This window comes from Pituophis catenifer, unplaced genomic scaffold (assembly GCF_029215685.1).
Source record: "Pituophis catenifer annectens isolate HBS135680 unplaced genomic scaffold, rPitCat1.0.hap2 SCAF_8, whole genome shotgun sequence".
Taxonomy (NCBI): Eukaryota; Metazoa; Chordata; class Lepidosauria; order Squamata; family Colubridae; genus Pituophis; species Pituophis catenifer.
In genome coordinates, this window is record NW_027256888.1 from 84,585,090 (window position 1) to 84,604,199 (window position 19,110).

Genomic DNA, 19,110 nt, shown 5'->3' on the forward strand with positions numbered 1-19,110 from the left:
GCTAAAATACCAGCCTGCCTAATATTCTTGACTCTGTGCCCACATTGCCAGGGCAGTCCCGAGAAGGGTGGTCCGGGGAGGCCTGCTTCTCTGAAATCAGAGAACTGGCTTTTCTGGATCCTTTTCTTATTTGGATTCAGGTGTTGTAATAGTACTGAGATGTCATAGGAACACCTTTATGGGGCCTCCTCCTTAACTCTTTATGGGGAAGCTCCCCCCCGCCCCCCAGTATGGATGAGCACTCTGAAGGTCTTTGCACAAATCCATCATGCCTGGACTAGGATATGTTGATGGTCATTCATGCCTTGGTCACTTCCCTGTTGGATCATTGCAATGTGTTGTACTTAAGGCTGCACACAAAAAGTGTTTGGAAGCTTCAGCTAGTGCAGAATGCAGCAGCATGTGTAATATTGCAGCACCAAAATTTGCCTAGACTGCATTGTTGTTGCATGAACAGCACTGGCTCAGCATGCTGGTCCCATATGCTTCCAGGTGCATTTTAAGGTGCCACCTATCACCCTTAAAAGCCATGGTGGCACAGTGGTGAGAATGCAATACTGCAGTTAATTCTGTTGACTGCCGGTTGCCAGCAGTTTGGCAGTTCAATTCTCAAGGTTGACTCAGCGTTCCATCATTCTGAGATTGGTAAAATGAGGATCCAGATTGTTGGGGGCAATAGGTTGACTCTGTAAACTTCTTAGAAAAGGCTGTAAAGCGCTGTGAAGCAGTATATAAATCTAAGTGCTATTGCTATTAAGCCCTTGTAGAACCCGGGACCAGGTTACCCTGCAGGACTCTATGTCTCTTTCTGTCTCTTCCACCGCATACTTTGGAAGGCCAGGGGGTGTGCCTTCTCTGTGGTGATGCCGGCCTCTGCCACCCAGAGATCTGCACGGCCACAACACTTTCTGGAAGGGTGCCTTTTCCACCAGGAATTAGGATCAGAATATTAGTGGACCCAGATATGTGTGCTTTTGTGCTCTGAGCTGGTTGTATGCTGCTTAAAATTATTGTATCATCATTATTGCTTTTTCATTGTACTTTTGTTTTTCTTTGTTTATGGGGGATTTGTAATGGTGGGGTTTGTTGGGGGAGATGTACAATATTGGTTGTTAGCTTCCCAGAGTTATTTGGTAAGATAGGTGGCCACATACATTTTCTAAATAAACAAAACAGATAAGAAGCTCTGTTGGACTGCATTAGAGTTAGGGTCTCGCTATATTTTGTTCCCTCCCTCTGCTTTTGGGGCCCAGAGTTGTTCCTGGAGAGGTTCTGAATTCAGGCTGTTTCAGTTTTTCTCGGGGCACCCCTTTACTCCAAAAGATAGGAACACTCTTTGGATCAAGGCCAACTTACTTTCAATGATTCAGAAACAAAGCTAAAAAGCCTGTGGGAGGAAAAAGAGATGATACCTTTGTTTGCCAGTTTCCCCAACACACAGAGGATGCTGCGATATGGAATCAGCCTCCCTTGGAACCCCTCCAGGAGCTTGGTGAGGACCTCGGCTGGGAAATGGCTCCAGAGGGCCACCAGGATATCACCCGCTGCGTCCTGATACAAGTCCTGAAGATCCTGTAGCAGGAAAGGAGGCCAGAAATAAGGGCCTTCTCTTCTCTCTCTCTCTCTCTCCCCCCCAGCAATGGCTTCACATAGAAAATACACACCATAGTTTTCTTATTGCTTTATTCTTCAAATAGCAATCACACTTATATACCGCTTCACAGTGCTTTATAGCCCTCTCTAAGCGGTTTACAGAGTCAGACTCATGCCCCCAACAATCTAGGTCCTCATTTGACCGACCTCGGAAGGATGGAAGGCTGAGTCAACCTTGAGTCTGGTGAGATTCGAACTGCTGGCAATCGGCAGAATTAGCCTGCAATGCCGCATTCTAACTACTGCACCACAATCCTTTTTTTAAAAGAATGAAGCTTCGGTAGAAGCTTTGTATCGGAGGTTTCCTCCAAAGGAAGGACAGGAGACTGTCCAATAATGAAAAGTTCTCAAGCTTACAATATAACTTGAAACCATCAAAGGTGAAAATAAGATAATACAAATTAAGTTGCAACACAGTATAAAAGCAGAATTGTATTCAAAGAAAACTGGGAGTCAGTGTAGCTCACACAACAATGCTGGACATGGGCAAATGGAAGGGTGCATGAGCTGGAGCATTTTAGACCAATTGTAACTTCTGTGTGGTCTTCAAGGGCAGCTCCAGGTAGAGTGTGTTGCATGGAAAGCAACCAAACAGAGAGTGACTGAGAGCAAGGTCTCCTGGTCCAGGAAAGGGAGCAATTGGCCCATAAGGCAAATCCACCCTCCAGCCATGGCTGCACCTGCCCTTTGAGCAGGAGTCTAGGAACCAAACAACCCAAACCATTCCGTCTTGCCAGGATTGAATCAAGGTGAATTCCTCGCCATCCAAACCTTTGCAGGCCCCACACGTCCAGTCAGCATTACAACAGCACCCCTGTCCAGCCAGGGATGGAGATGTATAACTGGGTATTGTCAGCACACTGGTGGTACTGCCACTCAAGCTGGCAAATTACCTCACCTGCTGGTTTCATGTCAATGTTAAAAAGGAGAACCGTGGCAACTGAGCAATTCTACATGGCAGGTAGCCCTGAGGAATCCCACATGGCCTCTATCCTTCCTCAGCACCAACTGAAATTAACCGTGGAGAAAGGAGGGGCCTCCCACTCCCAATCCCCAAAATTGGTTCAGAAGGTCACCATGGTTGCTGGCATTGAAAGCTGCTAAGAGATGCAGGAGGGCATGGAATCCTGCACACACACACACACACACACACACACACACACACACACACGTCTCTCTTCCGGTCATCCACAAGCACAACAGATGCAGTCACATGATCAGCCAGACTAAAATTAGAGAATTGTAAGAATCATTAAAAGTCTTTAATCCAACTCTCTAACCGGTGCAGGATCTACTAGATGAGGGGTGTCCGGGAGCCGGTTCCGGCCCGCAGGGTGCTTAGACCTGGCCCACGGGGCTGCCCTGGAGATAGTGAAGGACTGGCCCATGATGCCTCTGCCAGCAAAAACAGCTCGGGAGGGCCGCACACGGCTTCTGAAGCTCCGTTTTCGCTGTTAGAGGGTTGCAGGAGGCTGTCACAGCCAAAACCGGAGCTCGCAAGGACCTCATGCGGCTCTCCTGAGCTCTGTTTTTGCTGGCAGAGGGTTGCTGAAGACCATCGCAGCCAAAAACGGAGCTTGGGAGCCCGTTTTTGCTAGCAGAGCCCTTGGGCCACCAGAAGCGCCCCTGACATGAGTGACGTTGCCCACCCTGGCCATGTCCACCCCAGCCTCCTGAGGTCAAACACAACCCTGATGCGGCCCTCAACGAAATCGAGTTTGACACCCCTGTACTAGATCTTTGACAGATAATCACCCAGACCTTGTTCAAAGATCCCCAGTAATGAAGGAGCCACTATTAGATGCCGCTGCCTCTTTCATTGGCTGGCAGCTTGTATAGTCAGGAAGTTCCTCTTGCATCTAGTCTGAAATACCTTCTTCATACTTTTAACTCATTCCTTTTGGTTCTGCCCTCTTCTGTGTGACAAACATTTTGATAAGTGATAGAATCAATGGTTTGACTTGAAGGTCTTCTAATCCAAGTCCTTGCCCAGTAAAGTAACACTCATACCATTCTGGACAAATGGCTGTCCAGTCTCTTCTTGAAAACCTCCAGTGATGGAGCACCCACAACTTCAGAAGGGAGACTATTTCATTGCTTAATAGCTCCACAGTCAGGGAATTCCTCAAGGTCAAATTTGGATCTGTCATGGTAAAGCTTCCACCCACTGGTTCTTGTCTTATCCTCAGGTGGCAAGGAGAACGAATCTCCCCTTAATCTTCTCCATCTTGATTAAGATGGAGCTCCTGTTTTCACAGAACCAACTGTGACCTACGCAACTATGCACATTCCATGAATTCTTGGGGACCCACATACTTAGGCATTCCTGTAATGGTTGGGTTAGATCTTCCTCTGGCTGCGAGCAGCCCAAAGGCTGAAAGTTCTACCCAAAGGGAAGTGGGGAGGAAAGGGTGTTCTTTGGTCACATTGGTCCTTACTGTGGTTCTTAGCATATCTTCAGCAGCCAGCTTGATGATCACTTTGGCTAATTTGTGGTCTATGTGACTGGCAGATCTGATCACAGCTTGCAGGATTTGGTTGATACGCAGCCGGTGTTTTGGAGAGATCTGCAGAAATACAAAAGAAAAACCAATACAGTATTTGAAGTCTGAAATTATGAGAACATGAGAAACATCTTAGGAGTGGTTCCGTCATGCAGGTGATGGTTGCCCCAAAGGTGCTTTTTCCAAAAGGCAACTGGACTTTCTTGATTTTTTTTTCCTTTGAAAACGTTTGTAAACAGTTCTGAAGAAGCTTCTTGGATGAGAAGGGAAATGTTTTCAAAGGAAAAAAATCCAGTCTAGATGCCTTTTGGAAAAAAAAGAACTTTTGGGTTGAGAAATATGATTTATTTCCAGTTGAATATGCCAACTAATCATCTATTTTCTATTATAAATGTTATGTCATATAATATGCCTTATTTTAATTGTGATGCTTCTGACAGGAGTAAAAAATGCCACTATTTAGCTTCTCTTACCATTAAGAAGTTTCTCAGAAACACCTTTTGCTTTCCCCTAGATGATGGGGGAAACAGTATTGGAAAAGGAGGGATATGGCTGCCACCCCCAATCTTCTGGAACTCCTCCTCCTCTCTCAAGAATCCTGGTCATGACATTCCCATGGGTCTGGGTCTCCACTACTGACGCTGGAGTCCAGCTTTCAGCAGAGATATTTATTTATTTATTTATTGGTTCGATTTATATGCCGCCCTTCTCCGGAGACTCAGGGCGGCTTACAATGCGTTAAGCAATAGCCTTCATACTTTTGTATATACCTGCTTAGTAGGGCTTTCGGCACCCCCTAAGCGGTGTTCTTTTTATACAAAGTCAGGTTATTGCCCCCACAATCCGGGTCCTCATTTTACCTACCTCGGGAGGATGGAAGGCTGAGTCAACCTTGAGCCTGGTGAGATTTGAACTTGCAGTAATTGCAGGCAGCTGGCAGCTAAGTGCTTCTTTAACAGCACTTTAGTCCGCTGCGCCACCAAGGCTCTTGATGATAATGGCTGGGGAATTTGTGGCCAGTTCCAGTGCCCCTGTTTTTGAACTGAGATGTCCTGACAACACTGACTTTCAGTTCTCCTTGCTCATATTTAGAGTACTATAACACATCCTACTAAGGCTGCCTTTGAAGATGGCCCAGGAGATTAAGTTGCTCCAAAAGGAGGTCGCAGGTTCAGCAGAATTACACCTAATTTGAGGTGTTCTGAGCACTTTGAAGACTGTCTACCTTATGGATGCTATGGCGATATTTGCAAATGGCCCGCAAGACTCCAGCCAGTTTAGTCTCTGCCAAGATGCATAAATTGTTGGTGGACTCTTGCACTTGGGAAGGACCATTTTCTTCTCGGAGATTCCTCAAGTTGCAAAAGCAGACCTGCGATTCTGGTAAACAGAAAAAAAAGGGGGTCAGCAACAGTCTTTGATATTCTGATCCTGCACAGCTCATCTAATATCTTTTTAAAGGGAGAGCAATTTTTACATCTTAAGTTCAATGCATTCCACAGAAATGAAGAAAATATTTCTCCACGCCAGGCATAATTTTGTACTCTTCTCTAATTCACTTTTTAATGCTACTCTTCCTCCAGCCTGGTGAATCTCTTCTGTAGGTATGTGGGCTTCAACCCTGAACATTCTCAGTTATTGCCATATTGGTTGGGGAATGCCAGAAGCTAAGGATGACTCTTGTTGTCACCTCTCTTGGGAAGTTTTTCCAGCCTCTGAGACATTTCACTAAATCTTGTCTGGGTTTTCTTCAGCATTATCCAATCTTTCTGACAGTTCCCAGAATGACACAATTTTCCGGCACCAGAAGTAGAGACTTACCAGTCCCAACAAACCTGCCTGAGATCTAAGAATAGCACTTGTGGATCTGTTCTACCGGCTAGAGCCATAGACAGGAGACTGATACTGTAAATACTAGGAAATAAGATGTTATTTTTGGGGTTCCAGCAAGAATCTGACCATCTACCGTATCTGCAGCAACAGTCAATGAGTTTACATGCTGCTCTTAGTGTGGATTTAATGTCTTAGGTCTAAGGTAAAGTTCATCACCATTTTCATTCAGCTCTTCCTCCGGGGTGTCTGCCTTTTCTTTCTGCCAGGGACAGTCTTTGCTTGAATTGCAGGTCTCCTCCCTCAAAGGGTGAGTGCGGACCCTGTTCTTCTGATGGCCCACTCTCTTGAAAACTGAGCAGATCCTAGAACAAAGTTGAGAAATAAAATGTTTTCTCCTCCAAGTAAGAACATTTTATATTAGGTGACTCAGCATACTTTCCTTATATTTCCATTATAAATTGCCTGGCAGTCCTGCAGCATATGTTTTTATTAATTAATTAATTATTGTTGTTGTTGTTATCATTATCATCATCGTTGTTGTTGATTGCACAGTCATCTGGATGTTCAGACTGGATTTGGCAATAACACCTGCCTACTGAGTCCTTTCCAAGGACTTGAGATAGGCAGATGTTGATGTTTGAAGGAGTTAGAGGGGTCACAGTAAAGCTGCCTTTTGCAAGTGACTGATGTGAATTTGTTAATGCCGGTAGTGTTCAAGTGGATCTAGGACAACCCGCCATGGCCAACTCACCACGGGGCAACTCGCCGTGGGACAAGAGTTGCACTAATATTGAAGAAATGGTGGAATAGAATAATTAAAGAAAGGATGCCAAAGGAGGGACAAAATGAAACGTGAATGACAAAAATTAGAATATTTTTAAAATTATTTAGAATAATTAAATAGAGTTATTAAATTGTCCCTTGGTGAATTGTCCCATGGCAAATTGATTGTGGTGAGTTGGCAGTGGTGAATTGTCCCATTCCATGTTCAAGCAGTGCTCCAGTTGTTTTGGGATTCTTATTATTATGTTATGGTTATTACGGTCATCTCAAATATATGCTGAAAAGCCTAAAAACAGTTGGAAAATTACCATAGCCAGAAGCATAGCCAGCTGAACAAACAGGCTGAAAAATAGCTTTTATCCATGGGCCGTCAGACCTCTGAATGCAACATAACACCACAATTAGGTTTAATATGATAGACTTGCAGGGCCAGCGCAACGAGCAACATGTTCATACCGATGTAATACAATATCATGTTACATACATATAGGTATACGGGAATGTGTGTTAGTTATTACTTATTTGAGTTTAGGGATCCTATTTCTTTCATTTATTGAGTTATTGAGATGTATTTTGCGGTTCTTTTTTGGGGGGGGACCGCACCAAGGGAGGCTCATTCAATTTCATTATACACATGTTGTGCATTGACAATAAAGGTTTGATTTGATTTGATTTGACCAGCCAAGCAAGGATGAGGGATCAAGTGGGCAATTAGCCTTGAGTCCTTGTGCAGCTGCAAGAGCCTTAGGACTGCCCCCTCCCAAATTTCCTTGGAACCTTAGTTTGTTCCCAAGGCAAGACAAACAATCTGTGTTATACAATAAAGAATACAATAAAGTATTCAGCTTGAACCCTCAGGTGTAGGTCTGATTGCTTGTGCCTAGAGGAAACTGAACGGTCTACTCTATTCCTGTGAATTATAAATTTATATGATCTTGTGTATTCTGTCTGGATATATTAGGTTATAAGCAATGATTAAAGTAGTTATGAAGTAGAAATGTATCATAGGACCATAAAGTTGGAAGGAATTGAAGGCCTTCTAGTCTAATCTCGCTCAATTATTTGTATTTTATTTATTTTATTTTATTTATTTTCTATCTCACTTTTATAATTTTTTTATAAATAAGCCAGTGAACATATCCATCACACTTTCCTCCTCCTATTTTCCCCACAACCACCCTGTGAAATGGGTTGGGCTGAGAGAGAGAGGGCTTGCATGGCTAGCTAAGGTGGGACTTGAACTCACAGCTAGAAAGCAATCACTTTAAAAAACGGTTCCAAGAAAACTGTTGGGACTTATCTAGGCAGTCACCAGGTATCAAGATGGACTCAAAGGTAATATATATTATATTTATATATAATGAAATTGTTAAAAGCTGGATCTAGCCCAATAACTCAAAGACAAACTCCAATTCTTTTCTGTAGCTTTATTATTGATCTGTTGGTACTGGAGGTCACTGACCTTGTACCTTTCTCTTTCAGGTATACATCTGGAATCATCTGTGGACCATGTGGTCGGATCTTTTGTACCCAGGAGGAGGGGCTAAGAGGTAAGGAGTGGTTATAGGGATTATGGGATATGTGGTTAGTTAACCCTTGAAGGTCCGGGTGATCAGGGAGATATAGTAGTTAGGCATTTATCATGACAAAACCCCCTCTAAATGCCTAACTGGGTACCTGGGGCGGTGTTTGCATACATACAGAGAATACACAGGTACAGGCATGAATTACAAGCAGACACGCATTTTTGACATGAGGTAAGCATGTTGTTTATGTGGTAGGGGTTTAGTGAGGATATCTGCTGTTTGCTCCTCTGTGTCACAGTGTACTGCCCTAATGAAACCTATCTCTGAAAACTGCCTGACGTGTTTGTATTTAATGTCAATGTGCCTAGAACGCTGACCTATGGCATCGGCCCTAGAGATCTCTATCGCTGCCTTGTTGTCTTCGTGGATAACTATTGGATATGAGGGTTCAGCCCAGATGTCGCAGAGCAGGTCATCGAACCATACTAAATTGTTTGCGGCCTTTGATAGGCAAACAAATTCTGCTTCCGTAGTTGATGTGGCCACCAGTTTTTGCTTTCCAGTGTACCAATGGATGGGGCAATTGTTGAGTAGTAGCACGTAGCCTGAGGTGCTTTTTCTGCACTCTATGTCCCCAGCCCAGTCAGCGTCAGCATAGCAGGTTAGCTTTGGTTTCTCGGATGTTTCTGGTTCTAGGCAGAGTAGGGCATCCGCACTGAATTTTAAGTATCTAAGTAGTCTTTTGATGGCGTTCCAGTGTGTTACCGTGGGTTTGCTTACATGCCTGGACAGCAGATTGACGGCTAAGGCGATGTCGGGCCTAGTCCAGTTGGATATGTACAGCAGTGACCCTATCGTTGATCTATACAATTTGTTGTCTGTGAAAGGTTCAGATTCCTCATACATGGTCTTCAGGAACTCAGGTTGCATGGGGGTCTCGCTGGGTTTTGCTTCGGACATGTTGCATTTGGACAGCAGCTCGATGATCTTTTCTCTCTGGGAGAGGCGGAAACCCTTGTTGGTTTTTATCACTTGAACCCCTAGGTATCTGTCAATCTTTCCAAGTGACTTTAAGGAGAAGTGGCTACCCAGGTCAGTGGCGAACTTGTCACATCTGTCCTTGTGTTTGCTGATGTACAAGATGTCGTCCACGTAAACGAGCACACCTTCGAATGTGTTGTTTTCTCTCCTCGTAAAGAAGCATTTGTCGGCTGAGGTGGCCTCGAAGCCCATGATCTGAGGGCCTTGGCCAGGCAGTCATACCACCTTTTGCCTGACTGCTTGAGCCCGTACAGGCTTTTGTTCAGCAGCCAGGTTTGGTTCTCGCCTTTGTTGTACCCGGGCGGCGCTTTGACGTATATTTCTTTATCCAGCTCGGCGTGCAAGTACGCTGTTTGTACATCGAATTGGAAGACCTCCAAGCCCAGGATGGTGGCCACCACCAGGGTGCTTTTGACGCTCTCCGCCCTGACGGTTGGCGAGTAGGTGTCTGTATAGTCTTCGGGGTATCTTTGGGCGAAACCCTGCGCGACTAGTCTTGCCTTGTATAGGACCTTGTTGTCCTCTAATGTCTTAACCCTGAACACCCATTTGGTTCCTATTGGTTTTTTGTCCTCTGGAACTTGGGCAGGTGAGTATACCTGGAGGTTCCTTAGGCTTTCCATCTCCTTCCCCATGGCAGACATCCATTTTTCTTTCTCTTCCTGGGGGAGCCCGAGGATGTCTTCATATGAGCTGGGCGTGAAATGGGTGTTGTGGATGGTCATAACGTAGTCCTCTAACTTCTTTGGTAGCTTGTTTCTGGTTTCTCTGATTGGCCTGCTGGGGGTTGGCTCGGTTTCCTGCATGTTGTCTGCCTCTTTGTCCGTCAGGTCATCTATCTTCAGTGAAGGGTGCCCTTCTTTCCAACCTTTGACGCTCGCCTTGCGATGGTTGGCTTTGTGCCCTGTGACCTCTCTGACCTCCCTTTCCCCTTGGTCATGCTCGAACGTGACCCTATTGGTTGGGATGTCATTGGAGTGTACCCTCGACCAGTTTGCGTTTTCGTGGAAACTGGCTGATCTGGAAACCACAAAACGGTTATTGTTGTCGACAAATCTGTAGCCCTTTGTGCCCGGTTCGTAACCCACGAACCTCAACCTTTTTGATAATTTCTCCCCTTTTCTTCTTAGCTGTCTGGGAATGTGGACATCAGCTGGGGCGCCAAATATGTGTAAGTGTGCAATGTTGGGCTTTCTGTTGTATAGCATCTCATATGGTGTCTTATTGATAGAGCTTGACCACAGTCTATTCAGGGTGTAATTAGCGTAGTGTAATGCCTCTGACCAGAAATGCTGCCCCATTCCAGCATCCTCCAGGGCGCATTTCATCATGGTTTGCAACATCCCGTTTTTTCTCTCTGAGACTCCATTTTGAAAGGGGGAGAAGGGTGAAGAGGTGTAATGCGCTATGCCCTGCTCCCTCAGCCACCTTGTGAATTCTTTGGCCATGAACTCTGAGCCCCTATCAGTCATTATCTGCCTTATTCTCATGTTATGTTGCATATCTACTCTTCTGTGGAATTCCTTAAACCTTTGGAACACTTCGTTTTTGTGTCTGAGGGAGTAGACATACCCGTATCTGGTGTAGTCATCCACAATCGTGAGGAAGAATCGCTTCCTATGTCCTACAGAGGGTTTCATTGGCCCTACCAAGTCCATATGCACCAATTGGAAGGGGTATTCCGTGGTTCGTTTGGATCCCCTGGGGATGGCCTTAACCTTGATCTTAGAACGCTTACAAATTGAACACTCCAAGTAGTTTTCGCAGTTCTTTACTTTGAGACCCTCGGTACATTCCGTCATTTTCTTTACAATGGGGAAGCTTATGTGTCCCAGTCTCCTGTGGAGGAGGTGGGCGCAGTTATCATGCAATGGCTTGCCGATAGATACAGACTTGTTTGTCTTCTCATGGCTACATCCTGCCTCCTGCTGCACCCCCTCTGTTTCTGGATACTTATCTATCTTGTGGTTTGTGCTGGTATCAATGCCTTCTTCCTCCCTTGCGTTGGGTGTGAAGTAGGGAAGTCCCTCGTGTATGGTTACCTTTCCTATCTCTTTCCCTTGCTTGATCAAGTGTGCCTTTCCATCTTTAAATTTTATTTCTATATTTGTGTCTCGTGTCAGCTTTGTGATGGCTAGCACGTTGTGGGGAATCTCTGGTACGTACAGTACTCCTTTTAAGTCCCCTACCTGTGTGATGTGTACGTTTCCTTTCCCCACTACTTTGACCTTGCTTTGGTTTGCCACCTTTATTTCTGAGTCTATTTCTGTGAGTGAGTCTAGCAGCTCTGGGTTACAGGTAGTGTGACTTGTGGCCCCTGAATCTAGAAGCCATGAGTTTCTCTCTATCTTGTGTTTGTCATTTGGGTCATCGTGCCTGATCCCGTACATGGAGCCAGAGTTACTGTCCCTGGAGTGGTCTCTGCGCTCGTGGTGTTTCCTGGGGTTGGGTGACCACCCTCGCCCTCTTTCCTTTGGGAACCTGCGTTCAGGTGACCTTCCCCCTCTACTGTCATGCTGTCCCCTATCCCTATGGTTCCTGGGGCAATCCTTCTTTAAGTGGTTCCTCGATCCACAAGAATAACATTCTGAGGTATCCCTGGCCCTATCCTGGAAATCCACCCTCTTTTTGGGTCTAGGGTCCCCTTTGGCTAGTTGGCGTTCCCTCCTCAGAGTGTCCTCTGCAACGAGCTGACTGGTCAGTGCGCCTAGTGTGAGGTATTGCAAGCTGAGGCTATTTGGTTGGGTCATGAAGCTGTCCCAGCTGCTATCAAGAGAGTTTATGATTATGCTTATCATGCTCTCTTCAGTGATGATTTCCCCCCTCTGCATGAGTTCTGCCCTTGCAGCATTCATCTTTAAGATGTGCTCACTCATGGGGACCCCTGCCTTATGCTTGGTGGAGTGGAACTCCCTAGATAGCCTAGTGGTAGTGGCTCTGCTTTGGCTATAAAACAGGTTACATAGTTTTTGCATAATATCATAAACAGTTAGATTGTCCTCAATAGATGGATACATAGCAGATGGAATGGAGGTTAACATGATGCAAAATGCCCTGCGATGAATGCAGTCAATTTCCAGTGACCAGGGCTTTTGGGGAGGTCTGTTAGCTAGGAACAGTGCATTCTCTCTCATGAGAGCAACTCTTAATTGTTGGCTCCATTCTGTAATATTACCCCCATCTAACTGCAATTTTGGCAAATTGGTATAATTTGCCCCAGAAATATTAGTAAGGTTACTTACTGGGGGAAGCTGTCCATGGTCCAAAATGTGATTAAACTCACAATAAGGCTTTGGGATGTCTGTGGCCATTCTGTACTTGCTTGGATCTATGTAACTTGCTTCTCTTGTTACAGGCAGGTACTGGGCATGCGTGAAGCTCATTCCGCGCTGGAGTCCATCGGGTGAGGTTCCTGTTGCTGGAGCTCCCAGGCCTAGGCCTAGGCCTGTCGGTGGGAGGCTGGACCCGCCCCCGGTGGGTCCGAAGATTCCTCCTGAAGGTGGACACCACTGCTGGATGGCCGGATCCCCGGCGAAGAAGGGCAGAAGGTGTGGGGGCGACGCGGTCGCAAGTCGAGGACTTTCGCGGGTCAGCGGCACAGCAGTAGCGGAGGTCGTAGGTCGAGGATTCCCTGCACCCAGCGGCTCGGCGGTAATGGCGGCGGCGGGGGGTCCTCCCTCGTGGTCGCTGGTCCCTGGTCGCGTGGACTGGCCTGATGGATGTCGTGGCGTTGGTGAGTAGCCGGTTCTTCTCTTCTCCCTCGGGCCTCGCGTTGTCGGTGTAGCGGGTGGTGAGTTCGAGTTCTGCGGTTGATTCTTCCTGCAGGTGGGCGGTCTTTTGTGCCGGTTGTTGGTGTGTGCGGTGTTTTTAGTTGGCTGTGACTCGGTTGCCTGGTCTTTGTTGGTTGTCCTGGCCTTCTTGTGCTTTCCAGGATTTTTCTTTGATTTATTGAGTGCCGCAGGAGGCTCGAAAGCAGAGCCTAGGGCAGCGGTGATGGTCTCGATTGCCTTTTGCAATTCGAGATCGGTAGGCGTTTTTTTCTTAGTTATTGTGATCTCTTCGTGGTCGCTTTCAGAGTCGGGCTCTTCGTAGTCGCTTTCTGAGTCCCCCTCGTCTGTTTTGGGGTTCGGGCATTTTCGCGCCAAGGGATTCAAATCCTGGCTCCCCATTGGCTGGTGCTTGTCCCAAGATGGCCGCCGGGAAGGGGGCGCGGAAATGGATTCTGCCGGCTCAGGATCATCGGGTTGGGGTGGCTTACCCTTTTTTGCTGGCTTTTCTTTCTCGGTGGTCTTTGGGGCCTCAATTGCTGCTTCTTGTTGCTCGAAGAGGCTTTGAAGGTCCGCGATGAGGTTTTCTTTGTCGCTGCTTCCCTCCATCAGTTTCAGGATGGAGAGTTTGAATTTATTCATTTTCTGTGCTGTTTCTTCTTCCGGGGCGGTGATTTCCTTGGATGGCCCCTCTTCATCTGATTGTGAGTCCAGGCTGGAGTCCTGCTCGCTTCCAGCTTCTGTCTCCTCCATGGCTGTGGCTTTGGTTGCAAGCTTCTCAGCCATCTTCTTGGTAAGAGCTCTGGTCTGTGCTCTGTTTGCTTCTTCAGGGTAGGTGTTGGGTTCAGTCATTGTCTGGAGTTATGGGCAACCGACCTCTGCTACCATTTTGTTAAAAGCTGGATCTAGCCCAATAACTCAAAGACAAACTCCAATTCTTTTCTGTAGCTTTATTATTGATCTGTTGGTACTGGAGGTCACTGACCTTGTACCTTTCTCTTTCAGGTATACATCTGGAATCATCTGTGGACCATGTGGTCGGACCTTTTGTACCCAGGAGGAGGGGCTAAGAGGTAAGGAGTGGTTATAGGGATTATGGGATATGTGGTTAGTTAACCCTTGAAGGTCCGGGTGATCAGGGAGATATAGTAGTTAGGCATTTATCATGACAGAAATGCCTTTGAGTCAGTGTTGACTCCTGCAGTTTTGTGGAAACGGTTTGCCAAGACACCCAACCGGCTTTGTGCCTAAGGCAGGAATAGAACTCACAAGACTCCTACTTTTTTTTTCTTTTTTTTAAAAAAGTATTTTTTAATTTATAAACAAACAAACAAACAATACATAATCAATCAGTCAATATATACATCTTTTGTGTCTTCTTTCTGCTTTTCCAATATTTATCATATCTTATTATCATTTCCTTTATTATAACATTTCCCCCACTTTTCTTACTTCTCTATTAATACATTTATGAATAATACATTTATTTATTAAACTATCTTTTAATTTTATTAAGAATTAGACAACCATTTTATCCCCACACAACCTTCAACCCCCCCTTCTCCACCCCCACCCCCGACTTCCCAGAGCAAAAACAGGGTATAGCATTAAACAAATATAAGCTAAAATATACTAACTTACTACAAGATTCAAAACCCCCTCACACTCTTTAACTCCTCTTTTAAAAATTGTTCATCAGCCTCCCCTTTTAAAATTCTAATTTAAACATTATAAAACTTTCTTTAAAGCATATCTTTTAAGAAGAAAAAAAATATTATTTTATATCCATTCAATTTTAAATTAACCATTTTAATACTTCAGTAAGTTTTTTTTAAACACTTCAATAGAATATTCTTCAAAATATAACCTTAAAAATACTATTAATCCATTGAGTTAAATTATTTCTAACTCTTGAGTTCATCCTTCAAAATATCTGTTTCAAAACTTTCAGAAAGTTATCAATTAAGTTTAAAATTAACCATTTTAATTCCTTGATAATTTTTTAAAAAGCCATCCATTTTTAGTTAAACATTTTTATTTTAAACTTAAAAAATACTAATTTCAGTAGACTTTTCAAATTTAGTATTAAAATCCTCCCCAATAGAAACTAATCTTCAATTCTTCCTTTCTTTCTATATTTTAGTAATTTTTTTTTAAAACACTTCAATAGAATATTTTCACAATATAACCTTAAAAATACTATTAATCCATTGAGTTAAATTATTTCTAACTCTTGAGTTCATCCTTCAAAATATCTGTTTCAAAACTTTCAGAAAGTTATCAATTAAGTTTAAAGTTAACCATTTTAATACCTTGATAATTTTTTAAAAAGCTATCCATTTTTAGTTAAACATTTTTACTTAAACTTAAAAAATACTAATTTCAATAGACTTCAAATTTAGTATTAAAATCCTCCCCAAAAGAAACTAATCTTCAATTCTTCCTTTCTATATTTTTTCCAGTCCTTCTTCTGCAATAGTACTTTCTTCAACATTGCTCCTCCCCCTGCTTTTATTTTTGAAAATTTTTGAATATAGATTTGAGGCTGATGCATCTTTGGAAATTGTTCTCTTCTAAAAGTTATCTCCTTCAATTCAAAACCTCCATTTCGACTCTTCCTGCTTATATAATCAGTCACTTCCTTCCTTGAAACAGTCTGCGGGAAAGAGTCTATTTGCTGCTTTCCAGTTAACTGCATAGAAGCTTCTGCCAAAACCTCTGTTTTCAGTGTGCCAACTTCCATCGTGATCCTGACAGCTTCTTTTCCCTGCTCCAAAGTCGAAATAAATTGATTTTCTTCCTCTTTTCCAGCCAGCAAAACATGGTTGTTCTCCAGATTATAATTTTGAATAGTCCTTTCAATTGATTCCAATATAGCAGAAGTATAGAAATTTAAAAGTTCTTGTAAAACCTTTACAGTCATAACTTGTGAATTTGCTGGCTCATATAGTAATGATCCTCCATCCTCGATGTCAGCCATAGTTCAATTTCCACTTTAAATTTATTCAGCTATCAGGTCAATAAATCCAATAATTTTCACACAATTTAGAAGTATAAAGTAGTTAGAGTCAATACCATAGTCTTTTTCATTTCACTAGCACTTTAAATCCTTTTTCTTACCGGGTAATCCAGTAGCTTTTACAATGTTGCAGCTTTAATGATCACTTTCACTTATAGGTTTCGTTTTGCCGCCCTTAAGCGCCATCTTTTTTTCTTTGTTTTAAACGGAGTTAAAGTTTAATACTTGCATTTTCTGTTCTCCTGATTTTGCTCTGCCAGCATCCAGATTCAAATTTTCTCATAATCCTTAAAATTGCACTGCTGGTGTGGTTGCGACCCCTTGTTCTGCATAAAGCAGAATCGTCCCGGATCCGGAGCACCGAAGGGCTTTCAGGGAGCTCTCACCCTGCAAGCCCCAAGCTTAAAAAAAAGGCTGGGGGTCTAGGGGAGCTCTACCCAGACCCTTCTGCTCTTCTCTCCCCCTTTTTTCCTGGGGGAGAGTTTCAAGCTGCTAGAACAGCTGATTTTCGCTGTTCTAGCGGCAAACTGAATCACGGAGCTGGAGCTCCTGAAGGAGCATTTGTTCGGGGAAAGCGGAGCCACCGGAAGTCCAAGACTCCTGCTTTTTAACCCCTACCCCAACCCAGCTCTAGAAAGAGTGCAGAGAAGAGTAACCAAGATGATTAGGTGACTGGACACCAAAACATATAACGAACAATTGCAGTAACTGGGTACGTCTAGTTTAATGGAAAGAAGGAGTAGGAGGGACACGATAGCAGTCTTCCAGTATTTGAGGGGCTGCCACAAAGGAGAGGGGATCAACCAATTCTCCAAAGCACCCGAAGGCAGGACAAGAAGCAACGGATGGAAAGTAATCAAGGAGAGAAACAACCAGAAATTAAGAGAAATTCCTGACAGTGAGAACAATGAATCAATGGAACGACTTGTGTCCAGAAGTTGTGGGTGTTCCATTGGAGGTTTTTAAGAAGAGATTGCACAACCACTTGTCTGAAATGACATAGGGCCGTGATGGCGAACCACAGGTGGCACTTGGAGCCATATTGGTGGGCATGCAAGTGTTGTCCTAGCTCAGCTCCAGCGTGCATGCACATGCCAACCAGCTGATTTTTGGACCTTCTGAGCCCACCGTAAGTCAGGAAACAGGTTGTTTCTGGTCTCCGGAGGGCCTCCGGGGAGGGTGGGGAAGGCCGTTTTCACCCTCCCCAGGCTCCAAGAAAACCTCTGGAGCCTGGGGAGGGCGAAAAACAGACCTACCAGGCCCACCATTCCATCACGTGCCAAAAGCGGGGTGGTGGTGGTGGTCACGTACGCATGCAGGGGGGTGCATTGAATTATGGGTATGGGCACGTGCACGTGACCCCCCCCAACTCCCCACGCTTTTGGCACGTGATGGCAAAAAGGTTAGCCATCACTGACATAGGGTCTCCTATAACAACCTATAGAGGGTTGGAATGGAAGATCTCCAAGGTCCCTTCCCTTCCCCAACAACTCTGTTGTTCCGTTATACTGTTATTCTGTTACTACACCAAACTGGATCTCAGGTGGCAGCTAAGTATTTTATTTGCTGCCCATCAGATGTTCAGGAAAAAATCCTTTGCTTCCCTGAAACCTATCCTATACCCTTAATCAGCTGGGGTGGGCTGATCCAATAGGCCCAAGCTCCCTGGGGTGGGGAGTAGGGGGAATCACCAGCAAGCCCAAAAGCAATCAGAGAGCGATCCAGCCATGATAGATCACGGTACCGTCCCTCAGACTACATTGCAAATGCCCCGAGACAAAAACCAGAGCGAAAGTGAGATAAGTGGAATGCTCTGTCAGACAAAAGAAAATATTATTAGCAAGAGTATAGATCAGCTTGGTAGAAATAATTGATAAATTTTCTTTCACATCCCAAATTCTGATTGCCTGAAAAATTGGCAGATTATTCAACCCTCAGAATAAGAAGCTTAACTTAACTCAACCAAACCCTAACTCGATCACTTAAATGTGAGGCTGCTGATTGACAGCAACCCTTGTCAGGGAAAGACAGGCGATTTGTAGCTAGGCCGCGAAATTTGGGAGTCAGCCAGCCTCCAGGATCAAGAGCAGTCTAACTCAGGGAGCTGTTTTCTTTCCTGTCGGTCCACTTTCCTTCTTCATTCTCCTGGCTATGTATGGCAAGACCCCAGTCGGCAAACTGAAGTTCCTCATCGCATAAACCAGAAGGCAAGAGAAGAAGGGAGAAAGTTTGCTGGAAGCCCCTGGGAATCAGATGAGGTAGCAGCAGGGAAGGGAAGAACTGATGAGAAACTGAAGCTATGCTGTCTTTGTTTCATTGTCTGAGAAAGAAACAACTTCAGAGGAGCTGACTATAAGCAAGGGTAAGGATTTTCTTTTCCCAAATCAACCAATTACCGTTTAATAACTATAGTTACTTGCTAGTAAGGCAAACAAGATGATACGTATAACCAACCTGGTAAAAGCGGACGTAAATTTTGTCTTTCCCAAGAGAGACATCCTGTGATCCCAGAGCAATAAAACAGCTTCAAAGCACTCTCAGTTGAGGTAAAAAAAACATTTCCCATACAGTATCTTCCCTCCTTTTAAAGGAGCAGACCTCCCGCATTCTAGAAAGTACTCCCGCTGCTGGGCCCCGGCCCTCCCAACCCACTCTTGCCTTCTCTCCTACCTTCTACAGAGAGTCATGTTCTCTGGCAAATTTTGTCATCTGCCTTAACCCAGCTGACATCTCCCAGATCTCTGAGGGCAACTCAGTTCTCCAACTCCCTCCAATGTACTCTAGGTCATATGTGACATCACAATTGCAGACTGCATTCATCCCAAGCAGGGCCAGCGATGGAAGTGTGGAAGTGGCCCTGAAGGCAGCGGCTGCATCTGACCAATTCTGCCCACAAAGCTAGTCAGATGCTTTCCTGTTCTTCAGAAAACCAAGGAAATTTCTGTCCTTGACGGTCTTAGGCATAATTCTTTTCATTCATTCCA

General features: G+C 44.6%; 1 protein-coding gene across 1 annotated transcript in view; it reads right to left on the reverse strand.

Moving 5' to 3' along the window:
- LOC139320751 (maestro heat-like repeat family member 5) overlaps positions 1-18,813 on the reverse strand; it is a 66,133-nt gene extending 47,320 nt beyond the window's left edge. Inside the window, exons 1-5 of the mRNA XM_070949186.1 lie at positions 18,797-18,813; positions 6,207-6,382; positions 5,383-5,537; positions 4,092-4,220; positions 1,413-1,572 (exon numbers count right to left, since the gene is read on the reverse strand). Coding sequence (XP_070805287.1) covers positions 1,413-1,572; positions 4,092-4,220; positions 5,383-5,537; positions 6,207-6,382; positions 18,797-18,813 — 637 coding nt within the window. The remainder of the gene's footprint in view (positions 1-1,412; positions 1,573-4,091; positions 4,221-5,382; positions 5,538-6,206; positions 6,383-18,796) is intronic.
- Between the last annotated feature and the right edge of the window lie 297 nt (positions 18,814-19,110).